This window comes from Borostomias antarcticus (genome assembly GCF_949987555.1).
Source record: "Borostomias antarcticus genome assembly, chromosome: 2".
In the NCBI taxonomy this organism is placed as follows: Eukaryota; Metazoa; Chordata; class Actinopteri; order Stomiiformes; family Stomiidae; genus Borostomias; species Borostomias antarcticus.
Genome location: NC_140235.1, coordinates 17392175 through 17418889, shown reverse-complemented (window position 1 = coordinate 17418889; position 26715 = coordinate 17392175). Strand labels below are relative to the sequence as shown.

The 26715-nt window shown below is 46.9% G+C and overlaps 1 protein-coding gene across 1 annotated transcript in view; it reads right to left on the bottom strand.

The window, feature by feature from the left end:
• The window catches only part of sema5a (sema domain, seven thrombospondin repeats (type 1 and type 1-like), transmembrane domain (TM) and short cytoplasmic domain, (semaphorin) 5A), a 176973-nt gene that overhangs the window by 88951 nt on the left and 61307 nt on the right, over nucleotides 1–26715 (bottom strand). The window contains exon 5 of the mRNA XM_084458537.1: nucleotides 10686–10748. Coding sequence (XP_084314663.1) covers nucleotides 10686–10748 — 63 coding nt within the window. The remainder of the gene's footprint in view (nucleotides 1–10685; nucleotides 10749–26715) is intronic.

The window sequence follows — 26715 nt, the reverse complement described above, 5'->3', positions numbered from 1 at the left end:
AAGCTCTGGTTAGCAATGCTCAGTCTGCACGGGGTGGGCGTGGGAGGCGGGGCGAGAGACAGTCAGGGAGTTGTAGAGTCTGCCAAAGCACCGACCACGGGACCTCCGCGCACTGTAGATTGCACAAGCTGTGCTTCCAATGTTTTGCTCCTGGCCACACGAAAGCGCAATGTCAAGCGAACACACAACCTCGAACCGCTGCAGCTAGCGGCACTGCTCAGGCTGACCGTCCGTTAAACTAGGTAGCCCCTATTTGGAAGAGGGCAAACAGGGGCTTCATGGTAATACCTCTTTTGATAATGATGATGTTGAGTCTGTGTATTCTTACTTATGTGAAACTTTACCTAAGGGCAGCAAAGTCGTTGTTCAGAACACGATGAGAACAATACAAAGTGACAGTCTGTTTTATGCTACCGTGCTGGTGCAGGACAAAGTAGATGCTGGATACTGGTTCTATGGCTACCACCCTGAGTGCAGATGTTGTGCCTCGTCTGAGAGGAGCAGGTGTGGTGGTCGGTGAGTTTCTGGCTCCTTCCGATGTTGTACTGGTGGGGTGTGGGGGTAAACAGACTAGTCCTCTGGGTCAATGTAATCTGAAGCTAGAAGTGTATGGAATGAAGTTTGAAGTCCCTGTATTAGTCGTAGAAGGACAGGTCGATGACATGATAGTAGGTACAAATGTGCTGAAGCCCCTTATCAAGCATTTCAAGGTCAATGATGGTTATTGGCGGGTGGTGGGTCAGCCTGATGTAGCATGCCAGGGAGAGAGTAGCCAGTTCGTCCGTCTCTTGTCAAACCTAGAGAGATGGAGAGGAGAGTACATTCCAGACAAAGTGGGCACGTTGAAGCTGAAGAGCGCTGTGACGCTCTCGCCCATGACTGAGCATCTTGTGTGGGGCCGTCTGCCGCCTAAGTGTCAGATTTCCGCTGGAAGCACAGTCCTCGTGGAACCGACCACATCCCACTGTGTGAACAGGAACATTCTGGTCGGGCGAGTTGTTACTCCTCTGTGGGGAGATGGGTGGCTTCCCATCAAGATAGTGAACCCGACTTCAACTGAGATAACTCTGCGCAGGAATGCTAAGGTAGCGGACGTGTACCCGTGCATCGCGTTAGAGGACTTTGATGACGACGTGAACGAAGAACAGCCAGCTTACCAGAATGTGGGTAAGGTGGGAAGTGTCAGTTCACACGGGAGTCTTTCAGCCAAAAGTAGTGCTAGCGAGAGTACGGGAAATGTAAATAGCAGACTGCATGGTCTGGGGCTGGGTGACATCAATATCGAGGGCTGTCAAGTGTCTTCCTACTGGAAAGAAAAGCTGGTCGATCTTATCAAGAAAAATGAGAGTGTCTTCTCTCGACATCATCTTGACTGTGGTGAGGCGCGTGAGTTTTGTCATCGAATCCGGTTAACTGATGAACGTCCTTTCCGGTTACCCTACCGCCGCTTGTCTCCTGCCCACTACCTCAAACTCAAGCAGACCCTGGATGAGATGGAGGAGAAGGAAATCATCAGGAAATCCAGCAGCGAGTACGCGTCACCATTAGTTCTGGTTTGGAAGAAATCTGGAGAGCTGAGAATCTGCACAGATTTTCGTTGGTTGAATGCGCGTACAGTTAAGGATGCCCATCCTCTCCCTCATCAAGCCGATGTCCTTGCCGCTTTGGGTGGAAACCAGTTTTTCAGTACCATGGACTTGACCTCAGGATATTATAATATCCCGCTGCATGAAGATGACAGAAAGTACTCAGCGTTCTCATCACCTCTTGGGTTGCACGAATATAACCGTCTGCCACAGGGTCTATGTAATAGTCCGGCCACTTTCATGAGGATGATGCTTACCATCTTTGGCGATCAAAACTTTCTCACTCTCCTCTGTTATTTAGACAATGTCCTGGTCTTTGGCCGGACTGAGGAAGAGAGTCTGTCTCGGATTGAAATGGTGTTCCACCGTCTGAGTGAGCATAACTTGAAGCTGTCACCTGCCAAATGTCACCTCCTACGGTGGTCTGTGAAGTTCTTAGGCCACATCATCTCACAGGATGGCATTTCGAGTGACCCCGACAAGGTGGAGGCGATAGTGAGTGTGTCTGAGGAGGATGTAATGGAGGCTGATGGTGTCACGCCTTCTGCTAAAAAGATCCGTTCGTTCCTGGGAATGGTAGTCTACTACCAACACTTCATTGAGAACTGTTCAACACTCGCTAGACCGCTCTTTGCTCTGACCACGGGTCGCAGAAAGCCCCGCCACTCCAAGGGGAAACTAAGATCTGTCCCCAGTCGTCAACTTGGCAATGGAGACTGGTCTCCTGAGTGCAAGCAGGCGTTCGGGAGCTTGAAGGCCGCTCTCGTTGACAAGGTGTTGCTGGCCCACCCTGACTTTAGCAAGCCATTCCTTCTCTCTGTTGATGCGTCTACCAGTGGTCTTGGTGCTGTCTTATCTCAACTGTCTCCTAATGACAGCAAGGCCAGGCCCATCGCATTTGCCAGTAAATCTCTGAATCACGCACAGTCGAAGTACCCTGCTCACCGTCTCGAGTTTTTCGCTATGAAATGGGCGATTTGTGACAAGTTCAGTCATTGGCTCCGGGGTCACCAGTTCACAGTGTGGACAGACAATAACCCGTTGAAGTACATCTTGACAAAGCCGAAACTGGATGCATGTGAGCAGCGTTGGGTGGCAAAGCTAGCGCCCTTTGACTTCGACATTCAGTACATCCCTGGGCCGAAGAACGTGGTGGCTGATGCACTTAGCCGAGAACCTTTTGTGAGACCAAGAATGCTACACCGGCTGACGAGAACACCGTATGCGGACCTGCTGGAGGAAGCGGAGAATCTACGCGTTGACTCTGTGCAAGACATGTTCCGCTTGTCAGCCGAGCTACATGAAATGAGAGAGACTGGGGTTTCCTGTGCGCCAGGTGCTGAGTCGGTCAACACGATCCATGTGAGGGAGAGGAAGACGGGTGGCAGTGTCTCACGTGATGAAGTGTCTGCGGTGCTGGCTAGTCACCGCTACTGGGATGACGGAGCGACAGTGAGGGCCATGTCTCATGCACAGCAGTTGAAATCTATGGCAATGACAGGCCAGAACCCTCTCCCAGTGTTCACCCATGGGGAGCTGCTAGACAGGCAGATGCAAGATCCTACTGTCAGCAGGGTGAAGTTCTTCCTTGATCGAGGTCGTCGACCATCTAGACGTGAGAGAGTCCATGAGACTTGTGGAACACTGAGAACGCTCAGGCAGTGGGGAAAGCTCACCACGCGCTTAGGGATAGTGTATCGGGTGTCGAAACACCCTGTGACTAAGCAGAAGCTGTTCCAGTATCTAGTCCCTGAAGGACTGAGAAGCGCTGTGCTGAAAGGAGTGCATGATGATGCCGGGCATCAGGGACAACAACGAACACTCTGGCTGGCCAGACAGAGGTTTTACTGGGACACACTTGAGAGAGACACAAAGGAGTATGTTCACAACTGCAAGAGGTGTATAGTTAGCAAAGCTCCTGAGCCAGAAGCCAGAGCCCCCCTCGTGTCCATAGTTACCACTGCCCCATTAGAACTAGTCTGTATAGACTTCTGGTCGGCCGAAGACTCAAATGGGAAGACAGTCGATGTACTTGTAGTGACTGATCACTTTACGAGACTTGCGTGTGCGTATGCGTGCCCCAATCAGTCCGCGAAAGCCGTTGCACGAGTTCTATGGAACAACTACTTTTGTGTTTATGGTTTTCCGGGGTGCATTCATTCGGATCGTGGTGCAAACTTTGAAAGCACACTGATCGCTGAGATGCTCCAACTGACAGGGGTTGACAAATCAAGGACCACACCATATCATCCTATGGGGAATGGCCAGTGCGAGAGGATGAATCGTACTCTAGGGAACATGATTCGTTCTCTGCCTCCCAGGTCAAAGTCTAAGTGGCCTCAGGTGCTCAACACACTGACGTTCGCTTACAACTGCACTATCCATGAAACCACGGGTTTCCCACCTTTCTTTTTGATGTATGGCCGCACACCCAGATTGCCCGTAGATCTCATGTTTGAAAGTGTACTTTTGGATGGGGAGACAGTTGACATGGACAGGTATGTTCAGTCTCTGGGTCGAGATCTAAGGGAGGCAATGACACTAGCTCAGGCACACGCAGACAAGCAGCAACACAAGCAGGCAGAGGTGTACAACAGAAAAGTCAAGGGTCATTCTGTGAATGTGGGTGACAGGGTCTTACTAGCTAACAAAGGGGAAAGGGGGCGTAGGAAGCTGGCAGACCGCTGGGGAAGTACTGTGTATGTTGTGGTATCTAAGAATCCTGAGCTGAATACTTATCAAATCAGAAGCCCTGTTGGTCCTGTCAAAACAGTTCATAGGAATTTGATCATGCCTGTCAACTTTCTGCCGCTACCTGACTATGAGGGGTCGGAGGAGTGTCTATCACTCTCGGGGGGTAGCATGAGCGTTGAGGTGACTGTGAATTCTGGTCAAGGGGAAGAGGTCGATGACAGGACCTCTCAGTGGGTTGCCGATCTTCAGGGGGAACCAGCGGAGCCGCTGTCAAGCGCTGGTAGGGATGGGGGCTGCGTGGCTGTGAGTACAGTGGACTTTCCGGCTGGTGGGTCTGGACTCTGTGAGAATGATGAAGAGGCGGACCAGGATGGAGCGAGTGAGGAGGTCTGTGGAGAGGAAAGTGCTGACGCCACAGGAGATGACAATGTGGATCACTTGGATATGAGTGAGGGCGATCTGTTGGATTGTGGATCTGGATCTGGAAAGGATGGGACTGAGATGTCGGACTCTGATGAGGTGATGGAGGATGTAAGGGGGAGGTACCTGAAGGACCAGACTCTTGCCATGGTGGACGAAGAGGAGGATAGGGGTTCTGACCTTGTTGAGGTGAATCGAGAATGTGCCCCTCTGTCTCAAGTCAGTATTGAGTCTGCCACAGAGCCTAGCTTGGCTTTGGGTGTACCCTCTGGGAGTGAGCGCTCTCCATCTGTTGAGCCCTCTGTGAGTGTCTTAGGCCCCTCTCCTAACTTGCCGGGCACGAGTAGTGTGCGTGGTGGCGTTCGTACTAGGCGAGGTAGGCTTATCAAGCCGGTGCGTAGACTGATTCAGACCATGTCCTCACGATGGGTTAGAAACCTTTTTGAAAAGCGCTAGGGTGTTTTGGGGCCCAAGGTATAGTTTAAGATAAGTGAGCACACCTCCACCCTTTGGTTTCAATTAGTCACTAAGCGGACTAGTATTGTGAGGCGAGTAGGCCTGGTCTATTGTATTAGACAGTGAGTTGTAATTTTGAGTATGGTCTCTGTGCGTAACGTGTACATGGCATGTTTTTCTATAGATTTATGAGGGATTAGCTACCCCTTGTTCTTCTTAGTCCTTAACTGGATAGCTTTATGACTGGTTGACTTTTTATAGTCTGGATTATGGATCATACCTGGTTACTCTTTATCTCTGATGAGATTTGTTTTTTTTGGGGTGGATGTGTGGGTGTCACGTTGTGGATGTGTTTGAGTGTTGCTCTTTTCATTTTCATAGCATCTGAGATGCATTTTCTGTAATCCTGTGGGTGGTCCCGTGTTAAGAGAAATCTAGTGAAATCAGTAGGGGTGAGTGTAACAGGATTAATATTGTTCCACTAGATCTTCTTATTGTATAACTTTAATTATTATTATTTTCCTTGGGTTTCTGCTCGCCTTTTATTTTAATTGGTTGATTTATTATACACAGGGCTGGGGATTGGTTTTGGGGTATCTGGGGGCGTGACCTTGTGGGGTTAACTGTCTGCGCATCTATATTTCCTTCTCTTTTGCTGAGTATATGGGTGCAACAAGGTCAGTGCTGTCGGTCTGTCTAAGCTAATCTTGTGACAGTACTTAGTCTGCTGTTATAATGTATGTAACCCCCCCCCCCTGGGAGATTTGAAGTATTTCATATTGAATGAGTTATGTTAGACTTGAGGTCACTTTTATTTCACATAAGAATATAAAAAGAATGTTTCCCCGTTTTCATGACTGCAGGGTTAGCCAACGAGCAACGAACAATTGCCAGAGGCTAATGTGTTCTCGTGCCCTGTCTACATGTCATGCAGGTATGCCATGTTTTTGGATTGCTTCCTGATGTATTATTTCAATTTAGTATTTTTACTTTGGCGATTCAGAAACGTGTGTGTATGTAAATAGTTATGTATATTTGTATGGCTGTGGTAGTTCGCGCGGCCTCGTGTTGTGCATAACTAGCTCTTTTGCTGAGTATATGGGTGCAACAAGGGTTAGCCAACGAGCAACTAACAATTGCCAGAGGCTAATGTGTTCTCGTGCCCTGTCTACATGTCATGCAGGAACCATCACCAATAAAAGAGATATCTGAATGCACGTCGTCCTCCAGTGTGCTCCGAAAAACACAACGCAGATTGAGCCTGGCTACACTTGCGCAGCAGACGTGTTAGCGGCCGCACGTGTAAGGTCAGTTGCCTTTAAATCATAGCTGGTTCTAATCTCGTCCTTGCCAATTGGTAATGCATTCTCAATAAATGGAATTCGCACATGTTAAGCAACTTGTTTTTAATAAAGCCTAATATCTGAATGACTCTTTCTTCGCAATTTAAAATAAATGTTCAGATAGGCTACACGTGTTTCTTGTCAATAGAGGGCGCTGCAGCACCGTCAGCACCAGTTCGAACAGCCACAACCTATCGGATGGACAAGAGGCCTCACTCTCATTGTGTAATAAGTGGTCTTTTTTTTTATTATTGAATATGCTGTTGGAACTATTAGGGGCGAATTCACTAAAGGATTGCGCAGCTTTTCCTGACGCAAAGCCTGTGCAAATAAGTCAAAAATAATGTTTGCTATTCACAAAGCCCTCGCAAAGGGTGAAATACAGTAACTGCGTTGCCTTCCTCATAGCGTTTCTCTGCGCCGGTGTTATTAGCGGATATTTAAATTAGGTAATATGGGCGGAGAATGTTCCCCTTTCTATGCAAATTAACATTATTGCAAAATCCGCCCAATTCACAAAGATCAGCGCCAATTGCTTCACGCAGTTAAAGTGAAATTAATTGCGTTTTCAGAGACGTGGTGGTATATAAGCGCAAGGGGTGTGTCATGGCCAGCCTTTCCGCTGATCATGGCAGCAGTGATTGTTGCGAGGCGAATTCGGCATCGCAATGCCAGGCATGTTGTTCGTGAGAGAATATTTAGAAGAAGGTCACTTTTTGATTTAACACTAGAACCACCGCTGTAGCTGTTTGGACGCCAGAGCGCGCAGCTCTTCAGCCAACTGGAGGATGAAGTCGCGTCTGGGGAGGCTCAGTTGACTATGCGTCTCTCCACCCGTCCCCAGCGAGTCCAAGCTCCCCCAATGAATAATAGCCTACATAGCACGAAACTCTGCGTATAATAGTCTATACGCGAAACTGCGCATTCCCTATAGCTGTTCATTGAACGGCTGGGGGCCGATATAGGTATAAATAAATAAAAACATAGCCTACACAATATTTTTTTTATTTGAATGGTCTTGAAAATATTTTGCTTTTGTATCATAGGTGACGGCAGGTATCATCTTCAGCCATGGATGATGACTCCCGTGCGTAATCCTTCCAACGTTGGAGAGGCGGCGTACAACTGGGCTCACACCAGGACGCGCGGTGTGATTGAGTGCACATTTGGAATCCTGAAAAGCCGTTTAGATGCCTAGATCGTACCGGTGGGGCAATGTTATACACTCCCCCAAAAGTATGCCAGATCATCGTGCTGCAACTTGCATAACATAAAATGACAATGTTTCCTTTGTTCGTCTTTTCAAATCATTCCACCTCCGTTTGCAGTCTTCCGCGTTTACACACACAAATGGCACTGACTGATTGGGAAATTAAACCCCAAATATGATTTTTTGCTGCAGTCTTGATATTTTTTGCGGAAAGCTGTGAGACATGTTTTTGAACCTCGTCCGTGAGGCCTTCAAGTTCGCTGTCTGAAAATCGTATCTTTCTTTTTCTGTCTGCCATCGTCCACTGATATGCATACGAGTTGTATGCGCAGTATTTATAGTCATTTCCTATATCTGCAGCAAATTGCACTCAGCCGCAAACACCGAATGGGCGTGTTTGCGCTGGGATATTATTAGCGCAATGTCTTTAGTGAATAGGTTTTTACAACGGAGCACATAGCTGGAGCAACTGACGCGCAATGTAATGGTGCAATTAGTGGCCGCAATTCCACTTTAGTGAATTCGCCCCTTAATGATTTGAGAGATTAAAGGTTCAGCACCATGGCCAATGGACAGCGCCACTGAGAGCGCACCGGCGAGAGAGCGTACGGTTGATTGACCCCCTTAAAACGCCCCATCCTTCTCATTAGAAGAGAGAGCGAACGAGAGAACTGAGAAAAGGAATTGTTTGATAAAATGAATTGCCTAGAACCAATGTAAAGGGAAGAAGAATAAATGATTGAAAGGAAAACACCCTTGTCGACATTGCTCTATATCAGGGGTGTCTAAACTTTTTTCCACTGAGGGCCACATACCGAAAAATATGCGAAAGGTTGGGCCACTCACTAAAGTTAAGGCATATCTCGCCTCACCTCTAGTGTATTAACAGTAATAAAAATCAATCAGTCAAATGTAGGTAAATTATGCTTGATAATTTAATAAACTTAAAGAAAAAAAACAGCCTACATCACATCTTTCCATTTATGGGTTTTCATTTAGCCTATCTATTTCTAAATAAAATAAATCAAATGTAGGTAAATTACCAGATGTCGTTTTGAAGCCAAATTTTATTCAAACATTGGTCCACACAAAAACACATATAGAATAATGTAAAACAGTGCAAATAAAAATGAATCGAAATAAACAATAGGCCTACAGGTCTTTCTTTGGGGAGGAGGACTATGCCGTCAACTCAAGATGAGCTGGAGCGAGCGAAGACCCACTTCTGTGGTGGCGCGGGAAGGCCCAACGCTTCCCCAGACTGTAGGCTACCAGGTTGCAAATCGCTACCACTGTTTCAACTAATTTGTAACATTCAAAGCAATCACCTGATATTATAGAAATTATTAAATCAGTTGTGTAGTGTTCAGCTCAAATGAAACCATTTTGCAGTATCAATGCATTTTTTTGCCTATAGGCCAGCCTACACCAGGCTGAACACTTTCAAATGTAGCCTACAATTCGTTTGGCTATTTTTTTTGCACAATAGGCCTATTATTTCGATTTATTTTTATTTGCACCGTTTATATACATTATTCGTGATTCATCAATGGAAAGCATGATTGAAAATATTGCTCGTGTTTCCTCCCTCACAGAAGACCTCTCTTGTGTTCAAATTACCACCACTCGGTGCTTCTAGTGCCCGCAGTTAACACGTAAAGGCGAGTGCCCGCGTGTTCTGTTTTGAACGTTGGCACGGCACTTTTGACACGTCACTCCTAATATGTGCATCAAATACCTGACACCTAACACTACACCTTATAGTTTGATCAAACGAATAAGCGTGCGTATAGACACACGTTTGTGTGGTTTGCTAATATTATAGTGTGACGTGTGGAACGTGCCATGCCAACGTACGCAACAGACGTTTAAACGCCCGCACGTGTTAAGGCTGGCATGCCATGGTTTGACTCCTCAAACTGAAGCACATCTAGAATAATATTTTACAATGAAAAGCAAGGTCAATTTATAGGCTACACAGGACGCATAATTACGCACAGCTGGGATTGATAATCATTAGGCTATGGAGCCCATCCTAGTTGATTGTAGGCTAATTAGTGTAGCCTACACTCACAATCCCTTTTGCGCCATAGCCTACTGTATGTCAAAATACAAAATACATTCTTATACTATTATAGCCTACGTGTTTTGGTGCTGATCCTCATCACCCCTATGCTACAGCTAGTTGATGATGCGCGCTCTTATTTGAAAATGTAGCGATAGTGGAGATAAAACGACATATATCTAGGAAAAGTTATGCAAGGAGGGTCCTGGAATTTGATTGAGTGCAATAAATATTCATAATTGTTATTCAATATGGACAAATGAGCCCCGCTCGCAGCTTCTAGTGCCCGCTGACTTAACACGAGCGTGCAAACGTTACATGCATGTGCGCAAAAATGGCACGGCAGTTTTGACACGTCACCCTCTGAGAATGCGAGCGACTCGTAACGCGTGCGTATATGCACGCCTATTAATCAGCTCGCCAAAGTACCTTTATACACGCAATGCAGGCGACGAAAGCACTGAGTGTTTGTTACGCTGGCACGAATCACACCCCATACACACACACACACATACACACGCACGCACACACACACACCCACACACACACACGCACACACACACGCACGCAAGCATGCACGCACGCACGCACACACACACGCACACACAAACACACACACTTGCATGCCGGTGTGAACATGGATGTGCGCACACACGCACACACACACAAATTAAACGAGGAGCTGGACAGCTGCGAAGGTGTAAGTGGAGCTCTTTCTGCACCGCAGCTTTTTTCTCTCCTGGCTCCGCGTCTGCTTAAACGTCTGTAATGTAATGTGCCAGGGGCCGATGCCTCACCGGACCTAAAAGCCTGCCTGTCACATCGATCGGGCGTCGGTGCCACTGTTTGCAGCGGGCTGAGAGAGAGTTTAGCAGGAAGCCGTCTGGCTAGTGTCTGGCTGAGCCCCTTACCTCAGACTTGCCCCGGCTGAAGCACGCTCCCTTGGTGAACTCATCACAGTGCCACTCCGCCTCCTGAGAGAGAGAGAGAGAGAGAGAGAGAGACAGGGAGAGAGAGAGACAGGGAGAGAGAGAGACAGGGAGAGAGAGAATGAGAGATGGATAGAGAAGGAGAGATAGAAAGGGAGGGAGAGGGAGAAAGAGAGGGAGAGAGTGAGGGAGGGAGAGAGAGAGAAGGGCCGAGAGAGAATAAGAGTGAGGGAGAGGGCGAGAGGAAGAGAGAGAGTGAGGAGAGAAAGAGAGGTAGAGCATTATAAACACAATAAAATTGCATGACAAACAGCATGGAACCAGATTAGAGCCGTTCGATCAGGTGTTGACAGATTGTAAACACTGAAACAACACAGCGGCAGCCAACCAGTGTTGTGCGGCCGTGCGGTTGTGTCTACACACACGCTGGCTTTAATTATGTTTAAGATGATTCTGAAGGCTCAGACCTACTGCTTCCCAGGGGCTAAGGTCTCAGACATCAATTGTCATTATTCTGTCATTCTGTCATCTCTCAGTAATGATCATCCCCTGGTCTCATCTGTTGTCATCCGCGTTGGATCAAATGACATCAGGCTCCAACAGTCTGAGCGCCTGAAGGAGGACTTCAAGGCCATAATTGCCACTGTTTTGCTGAAGGGCAAGACCTGCATCATCTCCGGTCCCTTCTCCTCCCCCCAATATGGCGACGCCAAATACAGCAGGATCCGCAAACTCCACGTCTGGCTGAAAGGCTACTGCTGCCAGCTGAGGGTTCCTTTTATCGATAACTTCCACCTTCTGGAACCAACGGCCTACATCCCAGATCAGGTGATCGTCTGCTGTCAGTGAGTATGGACCTGGCCCTGATGTCCTGCAGGGTCTGATGTGGGGTAAGTCCGATCCATTTTAACGACAGTTTACTCCATGAATATAGACCTCCTGCTCCTTCGGATCGTGCTTCTCAGGGCTTTCTGATCACTGTTTACCTCTCAATGTGACTGCGAGTCCTCAGCACATACCCACTAGAATCCCGGTCCGCCTCTGAAATTGGGCTGACATATCTATTAGACCTAGGCCTCTGGTGAATCGCACTGTGAGACACCTATGCCCCTTGACCCAGGCCCCTGTCATTCCAGGCTCTGTCCCATCTGATTTAAAAGTCACCCTGGCTTGTCTAAACAATCCAACTGCCTTTAAGGAAAGGAGAGGGCTTGGGCTGATTCATCTAAAGATAAGACGTCTCCTTCAGCAACATAAAATAGATCATCTGAAAATGTTAGTCTCTCAGGCTGACCCTGCTGTCCTGGTACTGTCTGAGTCCTGGCAAAAACAATCTGATAGTGACTCCTCTGTAGCTCTGCAGTAATATCATTTATATAGAATTGATAGAGTTGGCAGGGGTGGTGGGGTTGCTATTTATGTAAAATCTGTCTCTGTCATAAATGCCATTACTATTCCAAAGTGTTTTGAACTGCTCGTACAGGTATTGAAGGTTGAACTGGGGCCTAGTAGCTCATTGTTTGTGGTTGGTGTCTACAGGCCTCCCAAGGCTGAGGTCAGCGCTATTGACAGAATCTCTGATATACTGTACTCTATTTGTATTCACATTCAGAGATGATAGTGATGGGTGATTTTAATATGGACTGGCGGAGTGTTGCTTCTGGTTACCTGAAGGAAGTGAGTGGTAATCTGGGCCTTTCTCAGTCCGTCACTGTGACTACTAGGCCGAATCCTAAAAATTATATTAAATCTACTCTTATTAATTGAATCTTACGGAGCTTCCTAGGCGCAAATGAATTACTTGCGTAACTCGTTATAACGAGATAAACTTAAGCTTTTTTTTTTTTTTTTTTGCGCCTAGGAAGCTCCGTAGAATCTTCTTTAACAGGTGTGACAGAATTTCAGCTTGTGGTGTTTTTGATTTGGGTATAAGTGACCATCGTCCTACGGCTTGCGTTAGAAAGTTGATGAAAACACAGCCACGTATTGTTTTGAGGAGAAATCTTAAATACTTCAGTGCTCAATTATTGACTGTAATAGTTTATGCTCAGTTGAGTCTGATGACGTGCAAGTCGCCCTTGACTCTTTTGTATGTTTTTACATCACTTTGTAGATAAACACGCCCGTTCTAAGAAGACTAGGATTAAACCATGGTTTTCTAGTGATCTGTCTACCTTGTTTATTGTTTATTTATGATATGAATTGTGCCTGGTCCCGTGCCAGACGCATGAGGGATACCCAAGACTGGCTTTCTTTTAGACAACTTAGACATAAATGCTCAACAGCTGTGAGGAAAGCTAAATCTGACTACTTTTTGGATTAGCCTCTAGCTCCTTCAAACCCTGCAAAGTTCTGGGGTGCTGTGAGCTAAAAACAAACCCTCTAGTTCACTGCCCTTGTCTATTAATGTGGATGATCATGTAATCTCTGATCCAAATGATATTTGTTTTGCTTTTAATAAGCACTTCAAACCACTGATTGTGGTTGCATTCCCCCTTTGGACTGTCTCTCATTTCTCCTCTCAGCCTTTAACACCTAGTGAAATGTTAAGAATATGACAATCCATAGACCCTAAGTGTTCTACTGGTGAGGACAATCTAGATTCGTTTTTTATAAAACTGACAGCCCCAGCCCCAGTCATTAGTGAGCGTATTTTTAATCTCTCCATTGCGTAAGGTATAGTTCCTCAGGTTTGGAAATCTGCCCAGGTGGTCCCGTTGCACAAAGGGGGTGATAGGGATAAGATGGATAACTATCGTCCTATCTCCAGATTACCATGCTTAGCCAACGTTCTGGAGACCTTGGTAAATAACCAATTGAAATATTTTCTTTCAAGTCACTCAGTTTTAAGTACTCACCAATCTGGATTCAGAGCTCACAGCACCATTTCTGCTGTGACTCTTGTTACTAATGATATCATCTCGGCATAGGACAACAGGAAACATTGTGCTGCCCTCTTCGTAGATCTTTCAAAAGAATTTGATACAATCGATTACTACAGTACCTGCTTTTAAATAGACTATCTAGTATTGGTTTGGATAGAGGTGCTTGTGAATGGTTTCAGGACCATCTGTCATCAAGGTGTTAGTGTGTGAAATTGGGTAACATTTTATCTGATTTCTTGTCTCTAGCTAAAGGTGCCTCAAGGCTCGGTGTTGGGTCCTGTCCTTTTCACCATGTATATTAATTATATTGTCTCTGCACTAGCTGGCTGTCATGCTCATCTACTGTATATGCTGATGCCATTATTGGTGAACTTCCACCATACATCTCGTCTTTGTTGGACTGGAGCCTTGGTACCTACCAGACCCGATCAAACGATCGGCATTCTGCATTCTGAACTTGGTAGAGCTGCTTTTTTCCATGATGCTCCTTATAGGCGGAAGTAGTCTGAAGAAGTTTGCTGCGCTCACCAGCTCTCCCAAAGTGTATTGTTTGTTTTATCCAGTTTTTTCCACTTGTATACCATATCTCCGCGTTTAAAATCACGCACTAACATTGGCGGTATCCAATAATTCGATCTTTGGATCCGACGTTTGGACCTCGAGCCCCAAGTCTAGATCGAACAGCTACGTTGCTGCGGCTAGCCGCGGCTAGCTAGCCCTAGCCAGCTCCCGACTGGGATAGCCCATTAGCCAACAGGGGACAGCCGTCCCCTGCCTTTCCAGTACCAACCCAACACACCGGAGGCCTTGTATTGCTCCCAGTAGATCGCGTGAGTATTACCAGCACTACTAGGTAAGTAGCCCCCACTCTCCCGGCTAGCACTGCAAGGTAAGCGGCCCCCACTCTCCCTTCTAGCACTGCTAAGTAAGTAGCCCTACCTCCCCGTTATCATTACTACGTAAATAGCACTCCCTCTCCCCGCTACCATCGCAGGTTCATTGCTCTTTTCCAGTTTTATCCACCTGCATACCATACCTCCGTGATCAAAGTCGCGCATAAACATTGGTGGTACCTGAGAGTCCGGATCTCGAGGTCTGTTGTCTTTGGTCTTCGTTTGTTTTACAGTTTGCTGAGCGGGATTTACAAGCCAGCAGCTGAGCCTTGCTTTTAGCAGGTAGACTAAGTTTGTTGTCTTCTGGTTTTTGTTTGTTTACAGTTTGCTGAGCGGGATTTACAAGCCAGCAGCTGAGCCTTGCTTTTAGCAAGTAGATTGGGTTGGTTGATTTCTGGTTTTTGTTTGTCTTACAGTTTGCTGAGCGGGATTTACAAGCCAGCAGCTGAGCCTTGCTTTTAGCAAGTAGATTGGGTTGGTTGTCTTCTGGTTTTTGTTTGTCTTACAGCTTGCTGAGCGTTGTTTTGCTCAAGCCAGCAGCTGAGCCTTGCTTTTAGCAAATAGATTGGTGGTTCTTATCCTCTTATTTTAATTCTGCAATTATTATTTTAACGAGTCTTGCGATGGCTCCACACCCTGCCGCCCCTAGCTGCTCGGGTTGCCTCCAGCGCAGCCAAATAATCTCAGAGTTGGAAGGTAGGATCTCTACTCTACACTCTATACACCAAGCCGAACATTTCCTGGACTCACTGGTCCCCGACCCAGACGTCGGCGTCCTGCCTCCCACTGCTCCATCGTCGGCGGCATCTGGGGGTGGGGATGTGGATTTTGGTTTCCTCCTGGGTGAGGAGTCCTGGCCCACACTCAGAGCCAGATACAAGCATTTAAGCTCCACTCCTTGGACCACTGTTAGGAGGAAACGAGGAAGGGAAACCTCCAGGGTCCTCTCCCAACCCTCCGACGACGACACCCTCCAGCTGAGGAATAGCTTTGCTCCACTGGCCGAGCCTGTATCCAAGAGGTCCAAGGATACTAGCAGCATCAGCTCCTCAGTCTGGCTCCCTGCTGCTGGGGTTCATTTCACACCCTGCTCTACTCAGTACCATACCCGTCCTCCGCAGCCCACGCACACCTCTCTGGTTGGCGAGCGGCATAATAGCCAGGCTAATCAGCCTCCTCCCCGGCCTGAGCACAGTCCAGTCCACCGAGGGGACCCCCGGCCCCCACCCTCTGCCACTTGGCCTTCAGGTGTGAGGCAGCCAAGGAGGCCCCCTAAGCCCAGTGGGCCCGCCACTGATCCCCCCCCCCATCTGTGCTCATCATCGGATCATCCATGGTGCGCCATGTAGTGGTCCCGAAAGCCCGGACCTGCTGCTTCCCAGGAGCTAAGGTCTCGGACATCAGGACTGTTGTCCCATCACTCCTCGCGGATTATCCCCTGGCCTCATCCATCATCATCCATGTCGGAACAAATGACATCAAGCTCCAGCAGTCTGAGCGACTGAAGGAGGATTTCAAGGCCCTGATCTCCACTGCTCAGGCGTCGGGAAAGACTTGCATCATCTCTGGCCCGTTCTCCTCTCCCCGGTATGGTGATGCCAAATATAGTAGGATCCATCAGCTCCACATCTGGCTGAAAGGCTACTGCTGCCAGTGGAAGCTTCCCTTCATAGATAATTTCACCACTTTCTTGAACTGCTCGGACCTCTTCGCCAGGGACGGCCTTAATCCTAGCAGGTCAGGTGCCCGTCTGCTCAGTATGAATATGGACCTGATGCTGAGATCATCCAGCGTCTGATGTGGGGTTAGCCCCACCCGTCTCAACCACCCTACTGCCAAACATAAACCTCCTGTACCCATGGGTCGGGCTACACCAGCTCCATCTCACCAGCGCCCCATCACCATAGACCTGGATTCCCTGCCACTCACTGAGACCTAGCATAGCGACGTTTATATTTCTATAAACAAATTTTGCCCACCTGAATATGCCATTCAGCGAATTATCTCCCACCGCACCCCTATTACCATAAGGAAACAGTCAGGTGGATCTAATATGAAAAACCTGATATCCGTTCCAGTGAATATACCATCCAGGCCTACTAGTCAGGCGAGCCAGCCCTTTTCTCCGGAAGCTTTTTCAATGGCGATCCTGAATGTCAGGTCCCTACCAAGCAAAACTTTCTCATTAATTATCTTATATGTGAACGTAAATTAGACTGTATGTTTCTAACTGAAACCTGGCTAAATATAAATGGACCGGCAGCCCTCATCGAAGCCTCTCCTCCTAACTACAGCTTTTTTCAATCTATCAGAAGTGGCAAAAAAGGTGGAGGAACAGCCACCATAGCTACAGATGCCCTCAGCTGCAGGACCATCTCCTTTGCCTCTTTTGAATACCACGCTATTGTCTTAAAATGCCAGCCCCCATTTCTGGCAGTAACCGTGTATAGGCCTTGTAGCACCCGATAATGTAATAATCAACCGATAATGTAATAACGCCTGATAATGTAATAAAAGTTTGACTTAAGTCCATCGAAAATGTAATAAAACCTGATAATGTAATAACTTAACCAATAATGTAATAAAATGTCCTGACTGATAATGTAATACCATTTTTCTGATAATGTAATACCTTATTACATTATTGGTCAAGTTATTACATTATCAGGTTTTATTACATTTTCGATTGACTTAAGTCAAACTTTTATTACATTATCAGGCGTTATTACATTATCGGTTGATTATTACATTATCGGGTGCTACAGGCCTCCCAAACAATGCCCTGCCTTCTCTACAGAATTTCCAGAACTCCTGTCCATCATCCATACAAATTATGATAAGATTATCATCATTGGAGATTTCAACATACACGTGGACACTGAGGCGGACTCGAAAGCCAGGGACTTTATCAACCTCCTAAACTCCATGGATTTTACCCAACATATCACTGAGCCAACCCACAACCACGGCCACACCCTTGATCTAGTGATTACTAAGAGCCTGACTATCACTGTCTCCTCTATTAGTGACCTCGCTCTCTCCGACCATTTCTGTATCTTCTTCACTGCATTGGTTCCTAAAGTCAAAAGTAGCACTAGGCGCTTTATCAAGAAACGTTATCTTACCTCCGCAGTAGCCGATAGTTTTAGAGAAATAATGACCACAAACAATTTATCAACTCCAGAAGTAGGGCTGTTAGGAACTATTGAAGACTTAGCAACCACCTTTAACACCAGAGTAAGGGCAGCCTTGGATTCTGTAGCACCTATTAAACTGAAAAGGATCACAGCCAATAATAAAGCTCCATGGCGAAATGAGGAAACAAATCAACTAAAGAGAACCTGCAGAAGTTCTGAGCGTATATGGCGAAAAACCAAGCTACAAGTCCACCATGATATTCTCAAAGAACATCTCTCTGCCTTTAATAAAGCAATAAGAAATGCAAGGAAAGACCACTTCTTAAAATTTATATCTATCAACCAAAATAATTCAAGAGTGCTTTTCTCAACAATCGATAGCATAATAAACCCTGCCATAAAAACACCTGATTACCTGCTCTCTAACTCCAAATGTGAGGATTTGCAGCTTACTTCAGAGATAAGATTATGAATATTAGGAGGAATATCACCCAGGATAGGCCATGCATCCCGTTCACAGATCCTCTCCCTCCATGTAATGGACATATGAGCCTGTTTACACTGATGAACACAGAAATGTTGAGAAAAGTAGTATCCAAACTCAAATCCTCCACATGCCTGCTGGATCCCATCCCCACCGATTTTTTCAAAACTATTTTTGACTCTGTATCCTATGACATTTTATCCATTGTTAATGACTCCCTATCTACAGGTGTCTTCCCACCAATACTTAAAACTGCTTTGGTGAGACCCGTACTGAAGAAAAACAACTTAGCAATTTTAGACCAATCTCCAACCTTCCCTTTTTGAGTAAAATTCTGGAAAAAATTGTTTTCAAACAGATTAATGATTTCCTAGCTACAAGTTGTACCCTTCACCTTTTCCAGTCCGGCTTTCGTGCCCACCATAGCACAGAGACGGCATTAGTCAAAGTTGTAAATGACCTCAGAATTAATGCTGACTCCAAAGAGCTCTCTGTTCTCGTCCTCCTGGACCTGAGTGCAGCCTTTGATACTATAGATCATGCAATCCTCATCGAAAGACTGGAGAAGTGGGTTCGCCTCTCTGGTCCAGTCCTAAATTGGCTTAAGACCTATCTAACCGGTCGTGATTTCTTCTTTGCCCTCGGTGAATATAGCTCAGGAAAGATCCCTATGACTTGTGGGGTGCCCCAAGGATCGATCCTAGGACCTCTACTCTTCAGCCTGTACATGCTGCCCCTTGGCAGTGTCATCAGGAGGCAAAACATTAGCTACCATAGCTACGCAGATGATACCCAACTCTATATTTCTGTAACACCCAGTAACTACAGCTTGGTTGACTGCCTTGTCAAGTGTATTACGGATATAAATGTATGGATGTCACACAATTTCCTCCAACTAAACCAGGACAAAACAAAAAAAGTACTGATCATTGGAGAAAAAGCTGAAAGAGAGAAACTATCTGCACACTTAAAAACTCTGGAAATTGACACCAATTGCCAGGCTAAAAACCTATGTGTCATACTTGACTCAGATCTTAATTTCGAAAACCACATCAAGAATATTACAAAGACATCTTTTTACCACCTAAGGAACATTGCCAAGGTGCAACCCTTTCTCTCTCAGGCTGATACCGAAAGATTAATGCATGCTTTCATTACAAGCAGGCTGGACTAATGCAATGCTCTATTATCAGGCCTACCAAAGAAAGCAATGTCTAAGCTACAAATGATACAGAATGCTGCAGCACGAGTCCTCACTAAGACTAGACGAAGGGCACACATCACACCAGCCTTAAAATCACTACACTGGTTACCAGTCAGCTCTAGAATAGACTTTAAAATACTATTACTAGTCTATAAATCTCTCCACAGTCACTCACCAGAATATATTTCAGACATGCTTGTTAAGTACATGCCCAACAGACCACTCAGATCCTCAGGTACTGAACTTTTAACAGTTCCAAAAGCCAGGACCAAGAAACACGGAGAGGCAGCTTTTAGTTTCTATGCCCCCAACCTCCAACACCCTACCGGAGTGCCTAAGAAGGGCCGAAACAACGGAGGTCTTCAAGTGAGACCTCAAGATGTACATTTTCAACCTAGCCTACAATCACTAGCTAGGACCTTGAGACACAGAAATGCAGCCTCAAACCTACCTGTGAATCCTCTGTTGGTATTTATCCTGCTATGCACTGTATGTATATCAAGTAGTGTACAGAAGCTGGTTACCCTGAAACAGGCTTGTTCTGTTCTGACAGCTGTGTGGCTTCAATGGCTCAGTATGCTACTTACCGTTTTCTGCCTCCCCTAGTGCCTCTCTCTCTCCCTCCTACCTTCTAACCAGGTCCAGTGGATGCCCTACTGTCGCCCGCAGACCACCCTGAGTCCGATAGATACCTCCGTGTCAGCTGTGGATGTCGTAGTATTTAGTACACACACACACACACACGTACACACAGACACACATCAGTCCACATCCGGCTTAGGCCTGGACCTGATGCTCTTAGCCTTTCTTGCTCTGAAAATGTAATTTAATGTAATTTATTGCTCTTTAAATGTTCTTAGCCATTAGACAAATATATTCCAGGAGCTTGCTCCAGGTTGCCTGTTTCAATATCTGTGTGGTTTGTATGGCTCTATGTGCTACTAACCCTGTTCTGCCTTCCCTCTAGTAGTGCCTCTCTCTCTCCCTCCTATCTTCTAACCAGGTCCAGTGGATGCCCCACTGTCACCAGCAGACCTCCCGGAGTCCAATAGACACCCCCGTATCTGCTGTGGATGTCGTAGCATGTCCATAGGATGCCCTCTCTCCTACTGTATGATGCTTTTTTAGCCTCTCTTACTCTGAAATGTAATTTAATGTAATGTATTGCTTTATAAATGTTCTTAGCCGGTAGACAAACATACTCCTGGAGCTTGCTCGATCGCCTTGTTGAGAGGGGTCAGGGAATAATTTTTACAGCTCACTTATCTGGCCCCCGGGTGATTACTGTTTTTTTGCTTCCCTCTGGAATATGTAGAGAGTGGGTCGTATGCCCACCTCCCTTGTTCTCTGTAAAGCGCATTGTGTTGCCTCTGGGTATGAAATGCGCTATACAAATAAAGCTTTGATTGATTTGATTGATTGATACCTGGAATACTTTACAACAGACTCTAAAGCTTGAGGTACTTCCATCAGTCGCAAAATTTAAATCCATGGCTCTTGACATTTGTACTTTGACCTGTAACTGTTTATTATTATTATTATTATTAGTATTATTATTATTATTGACCATATCACCTATGGTCATGAAGGATGGGTCATGACCGAAAGAACGAGATCACAGATACAAGCGGCCGAAATGAGTTTTCTCAGGAGGGTGGCTGGGGTCTCCCTGAGAGATCGGGTGAGAAGTTCAGTCATCTGGGAGAGACTCGGAGTAGAGCCGCTGCTCCTTTGCGTCGAAAGGAGCCAGTTGAGGTGGTTCGGGCATCCAGTGAGGATACCTCCTGGGCGCCTCCTTAGGGAGGTGTTCCAGGCGTGTCCGGCTGGGAGGAGGCCGCGGGGTAGACTCAGGACTAGGTGGTGGGGCTACATCTCCGCACTGGCCTGGGAGCAGCTAAAGATTCCCCAGGCAGAGTTGGTTGATGCTGCCAGGGAAAGGGATGTCTGGGGACCCCTGCTGGAGCTGCTGCCTCCGCGACCCGACCCCGTATAAGCGGATGAAGATGGATGGATGGATTATTATTATTATTATTATTATTATTATTATTATTATTGTTGTTGTTGTATATTGTATTTGTTAGGTTGTTTTTTGTGTAATTGTGTGAACTCGTCAACACTGTATATGAGGAATACCTCAGTGCTTTACGAGTAATAAAGGTTTAAAATGAAATGATGTACCCGGATATGGGACTGCCGCTATCAGAGTGCCAGGGAGCCCTCAGAAACACAGCTACGGTGGAGACGGCGATGGCGATTCTCCCGTCCGTGCCAGAGGCTGTGTGTTTGATCAGCTGATAGCTCCAGTATTGACCACTGGGTTTGTTCATTTGTTTGCCCGGGGTCGCATCGATTGGCGTGGAGGCTAAATGAACTTGAGTGAAGGGGAGCATATACATCCTGAATGATTACACAAAGGCTGTACCTAACAAAGCTGCCTATCAGCCCGCACCAAATATGGACACAGGATCCAATTAAGGTGTACCCTCTCTAACTAGGGTCTAGACTTGAGAGTCAGACAGCAGAACGGCAGAGTGATTTGTACACGAGGGATCTTCGGACGTGAGTAGACGAGTGCGGAGCAGAACATCAATGTGATTTGCATGGGTGGAGGCGGACGGATGCTCCTCGCGTGTTTCCAGCGGGGAGGGGTGTGCAGGGCCAGGCCTCCGAGGCGGAGAGAGAGGCCCTACCGCTTCATTTCAGCTCCGCCTCCGAAATAGCTTTTGCGAAATAGCTGCCGAACTGGCCGTCGACGGGACTGGCACGTCGATGATGAGATCTTTGCGTCCGAAGGGGGTGATTACTGTCCAATTGTAATCATGTACGAGTGATTATAACTTCCTCCATGAGTTCATGCCAAATTATTTCAAACTAAACCTATTCAGCCTCTCTCTACATGCCAAGTACAGTATGTCATTTAAAGAGAGTGATTTGGTGCAATGATAACTTTCTTAATAACCTGAGGGAACGGAGTAGTTCTTAATGAAAGTACAGTACTGTGCAAATCGCTATCTGGAATACAGAATATTCTATTTCAACTGTTAAATAAAACTGGGATGTTGAATACCCTTCAGCGCTTGGGAGAAAGTTTGTTTCATTTCCTCTATGAAGAGAGCACTTCCAGAGAGACCGAGGCGCTGTGGCTTTATGGGAAAGCTTTAAATCTACTGTCTCAATGGCATTATTGAGGAAATCATGAGCGCACACGCACACACAAACACACACACACACACACACACACGCATGAAAAGAGATGCTGGTGTATAGCGTACCACTGTACTGCAACTTACTGTCATTGGTGGAGGAGAGAGGGCATGGAGAGTGGTTGTTTCTCTCTCTCTCTCTCTCCCTCCCCCAACCCCCTCTCTCTCTGTCTGTCAGGGTGCCAGCTCACATTCCAGGCCAAAGCTAGCTATTTTAGGGCCAGTCACACCAGACACAAACAACACCTCAGCACAAGCAAAGCAATGTGTAGCTGTAGCTCTGGCCAACCATAGGGGCACCATGAGGCTCAGTCCTCCACCATGTATCATCCGCTCACAGAAAATCTATTCCAGAACTGTAATTGTATGTAAGTAACATTAGTATTAATAAAACTATTTAAAACAAAGCGCTGCGTTGGCAAGAATAATGAGCCGTGCTATTATTCAGATGAATGAGTTTATAGTCTCTAAGCACCAGCTGTTCAGAGAAGAGAAGATTATTTATGTTCTCATTCCAGATTAAAAGATTCTACCGATTAAATGGATATCTCCTGGTTATCTATAACCCTGATAGCAGTGTAATGCTGGCATCATTGACCACAAAACTCACAGTCTCACAGCCAGCAGGACGTCAAATGGGCCAGAGTCCGAACGCCAGTGCCAGTGTCATTAAAACACATTAAAACCCCATTACAACATGATCACTCAACCTCAATGTGCTCTGGTGAAGAATGGGTCCTAGATTGCAACATAATGTCTGGAATATGCTGACATTTATTATGTTTCTTTGGGGGCTTTCTCTTCGGGGAACTCGTTATGGAGACATTTTGGTTCGACAATGGGGTACCTTTCATTACGTCCTTTTCACCCGGGGACAGAGATTCGAGGCTCTTAAGGCATGTGTGTTTGTCCTCCTTCTCAAATGCGTCTGACAACAGTATGCCAGGAATCGCAGAGATGAGCCACTGTGTTGCATTGTGTTGCGTGTGTCTGCCTTTACGAACTGAGGGGCTATTGTCACCCAAAGGTGGGTGAAGGAAAGAGAGTGAGGGGAATGGAGACAATGTGGGAAGAGAGAGATAGAGGGAGAGAGAGAGAGAGAGAGGAGGAGGGAAGAGAGAGGGAGAGAGAGAAGAGGAGTGGAGAGAGAGGGAGAGAGAGTAGGAGGGGAGAGAGAGCGAGAGAGAGTAGGAGGGGGGAGAGAGAGTAGGAGGGGAGAGAGAGGGAGAAAAACTGGGAAATGTAGAGAGAAAAAGAGTCAGACAGAGAGAGAGAGAAAGGGAGAGAAAGAGAGGAACAAAGAGAGAAAAGCAGATGGGGGGGGGGGGGCGCTGAGTGCAGAGAATTCACAAAACAGTGTTGTCCTCAGACCCGAAGTGGAATATGATTTGCATAAAGAGGGTTAGAACACACAGGCCTACGAGAGACTCTTCCAGACGACTACGCCACGGCTTTCGGCGTGGGGGAGAGCGGCGGCGATGGGGACAAATAAGCCGAGGGACATCTAATCCCCTGAGTCGGCAGCATTACCTCACGATGTGGTCAGCGCTTATTACGATTTCGCACCGCTGACTGACTGCTGATGTGAGCCGGTGGAAGCGTTCGATGGAGGATGTTTGTTTTTGTCGCATCCAAATCTGCGTCTCCCGCCTGCAGATAAGTCCCACGGCGGGGTGCCGCATCGATCCGCAATAAAACGTGTGAAATCAAAAGCGTGATATTAAAAAGAGGCATGAATATACCCGGCGTACGGTACGTGACAGACAGCCATTGCCGGTGTTACTATCAATGTCCAGGGACATAACCTACTGTACTGCACTGTACCATTTAGTCTGACCACTTCCCCCAACTCACCTTCCCCCCATTCCCCAAGCCCTTTAATGGTCTAGTAGTCCATGTAATCACTGATGGAGCACTTTATCCGACTCCATACAGTAGATACTATTTATTCCATGCATTTAAATGACCAAGTTATTCCCGTTTACTAATTGAATTAGTAACGCTTCCGGAATTACTGGAGGTGTTCCGTTAGCCACTGATTGGCAAGGGGTAATTACCCCGCTGGCAGAGGGTAACCGGGGGACGGGAAGCTAATGGAATACAGCAGGAGGGGAGGAGTGGACCACCAGCACCGGGAGGCCTCGTCTGGTGCACACGGAGACATTCGCAACATGACTGAAACAAACGTTTATTGGTCTGTCGCCGCGCCACGACACAGAGGGAAATGGTGATTTCATCCTCTGCAGTCCTGCCCAGGTTGAATAGGGCTTATAGATACACACCGCGCCGTAATGACGGGCTGACGGCGTGATCCTGTCTGAGCGCCTCGCTTCCCGCCCGCGTCCCCGTTCCACGTTCCTGGGTCGGAAGGGAGCCGCGCACTGATGATGATGTAAACTGAGTGTTTTCACCTGGAGCTCTCTGAAGCACGGCGAGGCCTCGCGCAGGGAGACCGGAGGTGGCGCCGGGCGCCAAGACGCCAGGTGATCATCCATCACCCGCACGGCAACACAATGGGATGTGGACACAATGCAAATAGTGCGGGGACAATTAGTCAATGCCTCGCTCCGCAGCAGGTACAGCACGCCAGTGGGAGTCTGCTTGGCTGGGTCAAGGATTATTCAGCTGCGCCACTTAAGACTGTGGAGAAGCAGCTAAGAGGCGCTGAAGTAGCAGACACCTGCCAAGCCCTTCAGCGTTCACATCCTCCTCACACACGGATCACTGAGGCCTTCATCAGGCCTTGAGGTCCGGCCTCCATACTGAGGGACCCGGAAGTGTTGCATTTGAAAGTCCTCTTCAGAATTCTGAGAGCGGTTTTCCTGCGTTGTAAAAAGATTCTCAGACAACAGGGTCCTAGCTCTCATCCGTAGCAACTGAAACCGTCCTCCTCATGGAACAGCTGAAGAGAATTCTGCGGGGGGAACGCGCTCGAAGAAACACGAACGCCAAAACCGGTTCTGAGGAGGCTAAAACGAAATCTCCTCCTCTTAGGCTGTGTTCACACTGCGGATATTTTATGTAGTGGATAAGTTACCCAGAGAGGATTTTGTGTTGAAAAAGAGATGCGGCTCTCGCATAGTGTATTTCGTTTAAATAACAACATTCTTGACTCTACCCAAGTTCGATAGGCTACATTGGACCTTACGTTTTATCTTGTAACCAACCGTTGCACTTCGCAACTTTTTGGCTTTTACTGTCAAAAAGTAGAAAGATGGCTCTGGCTGTAGCCTATTTAGAGGCTGAAGAGGAGAGAGTTTGTCGGACTCGATTATAGGTTCACGATATCCTCCGTGCCTGCTATCCCACCTCCGTCATGATTGGTCGTCTGATGAAAATACGCTCCATGTCATAGCAGATTTCTCAAAAAGTTGAACTATTTTCAACTTCAGGAATCCGCTCTGGCCAGCGCACAGCGCAAATGCGCAGCGCATTTCAATATCCGCCCGCATTTTGATCTTTTCCCATAGCTTTGAATGGAAAATAAGGTGCCAAAATCCGCACCGTATTTTAAAAATACCCATAGTGTGCACACAGCCTTACACAGGGCTTCTCTCTCCATCTTCTATTCTTCTAGACGTCTTCTGTACTTCATCACTGGCAGTGTGGCCGAGCAACCACCATGCCAGGACCATACTGTTCCAGACCCTAACGACTTCCATTTTAGCTATGAGAGTTTGTAAGCGAAATGAGTAGTGGAGACTGAGAGAGCACTGAGAGTTTTGTTTTCCTTCGCTCGACATGACCTTGGTGGGCTGTTATGGCGCTTTCATAAATGTTTTATGTATTGCGTGCATACAGGATTGAGCAGGAGCATCGATCATATGGTAATTATAATCGCCCTCCTTCATAAGCCTATTACGACGGCCTTGTCGTGCACCAGGGTTCTCAGCGCTCGGCTTCATTAAATAACACACACACACACATACACACACACACACACACACACACACACACACACACACACACACACACACACACACACACACTCCTTCTTATCATTTGTCAAGTTAACACTGTGTGCAGAATGCAAAAGTAAATCACAGCCAAAGGGCACGCTCCAACTGTACGCGGGGGTCATGATGAGTTGAGATTTCGAGGGTGTGTACGTGTGCGTGTGGGCGGATTTCATGGGTTATTTTCCCTCTGTGGAATGATTCCTTGAGTAAACGCTGTTCTCGTGTCAAGATCTGCAGTACGCAGCCT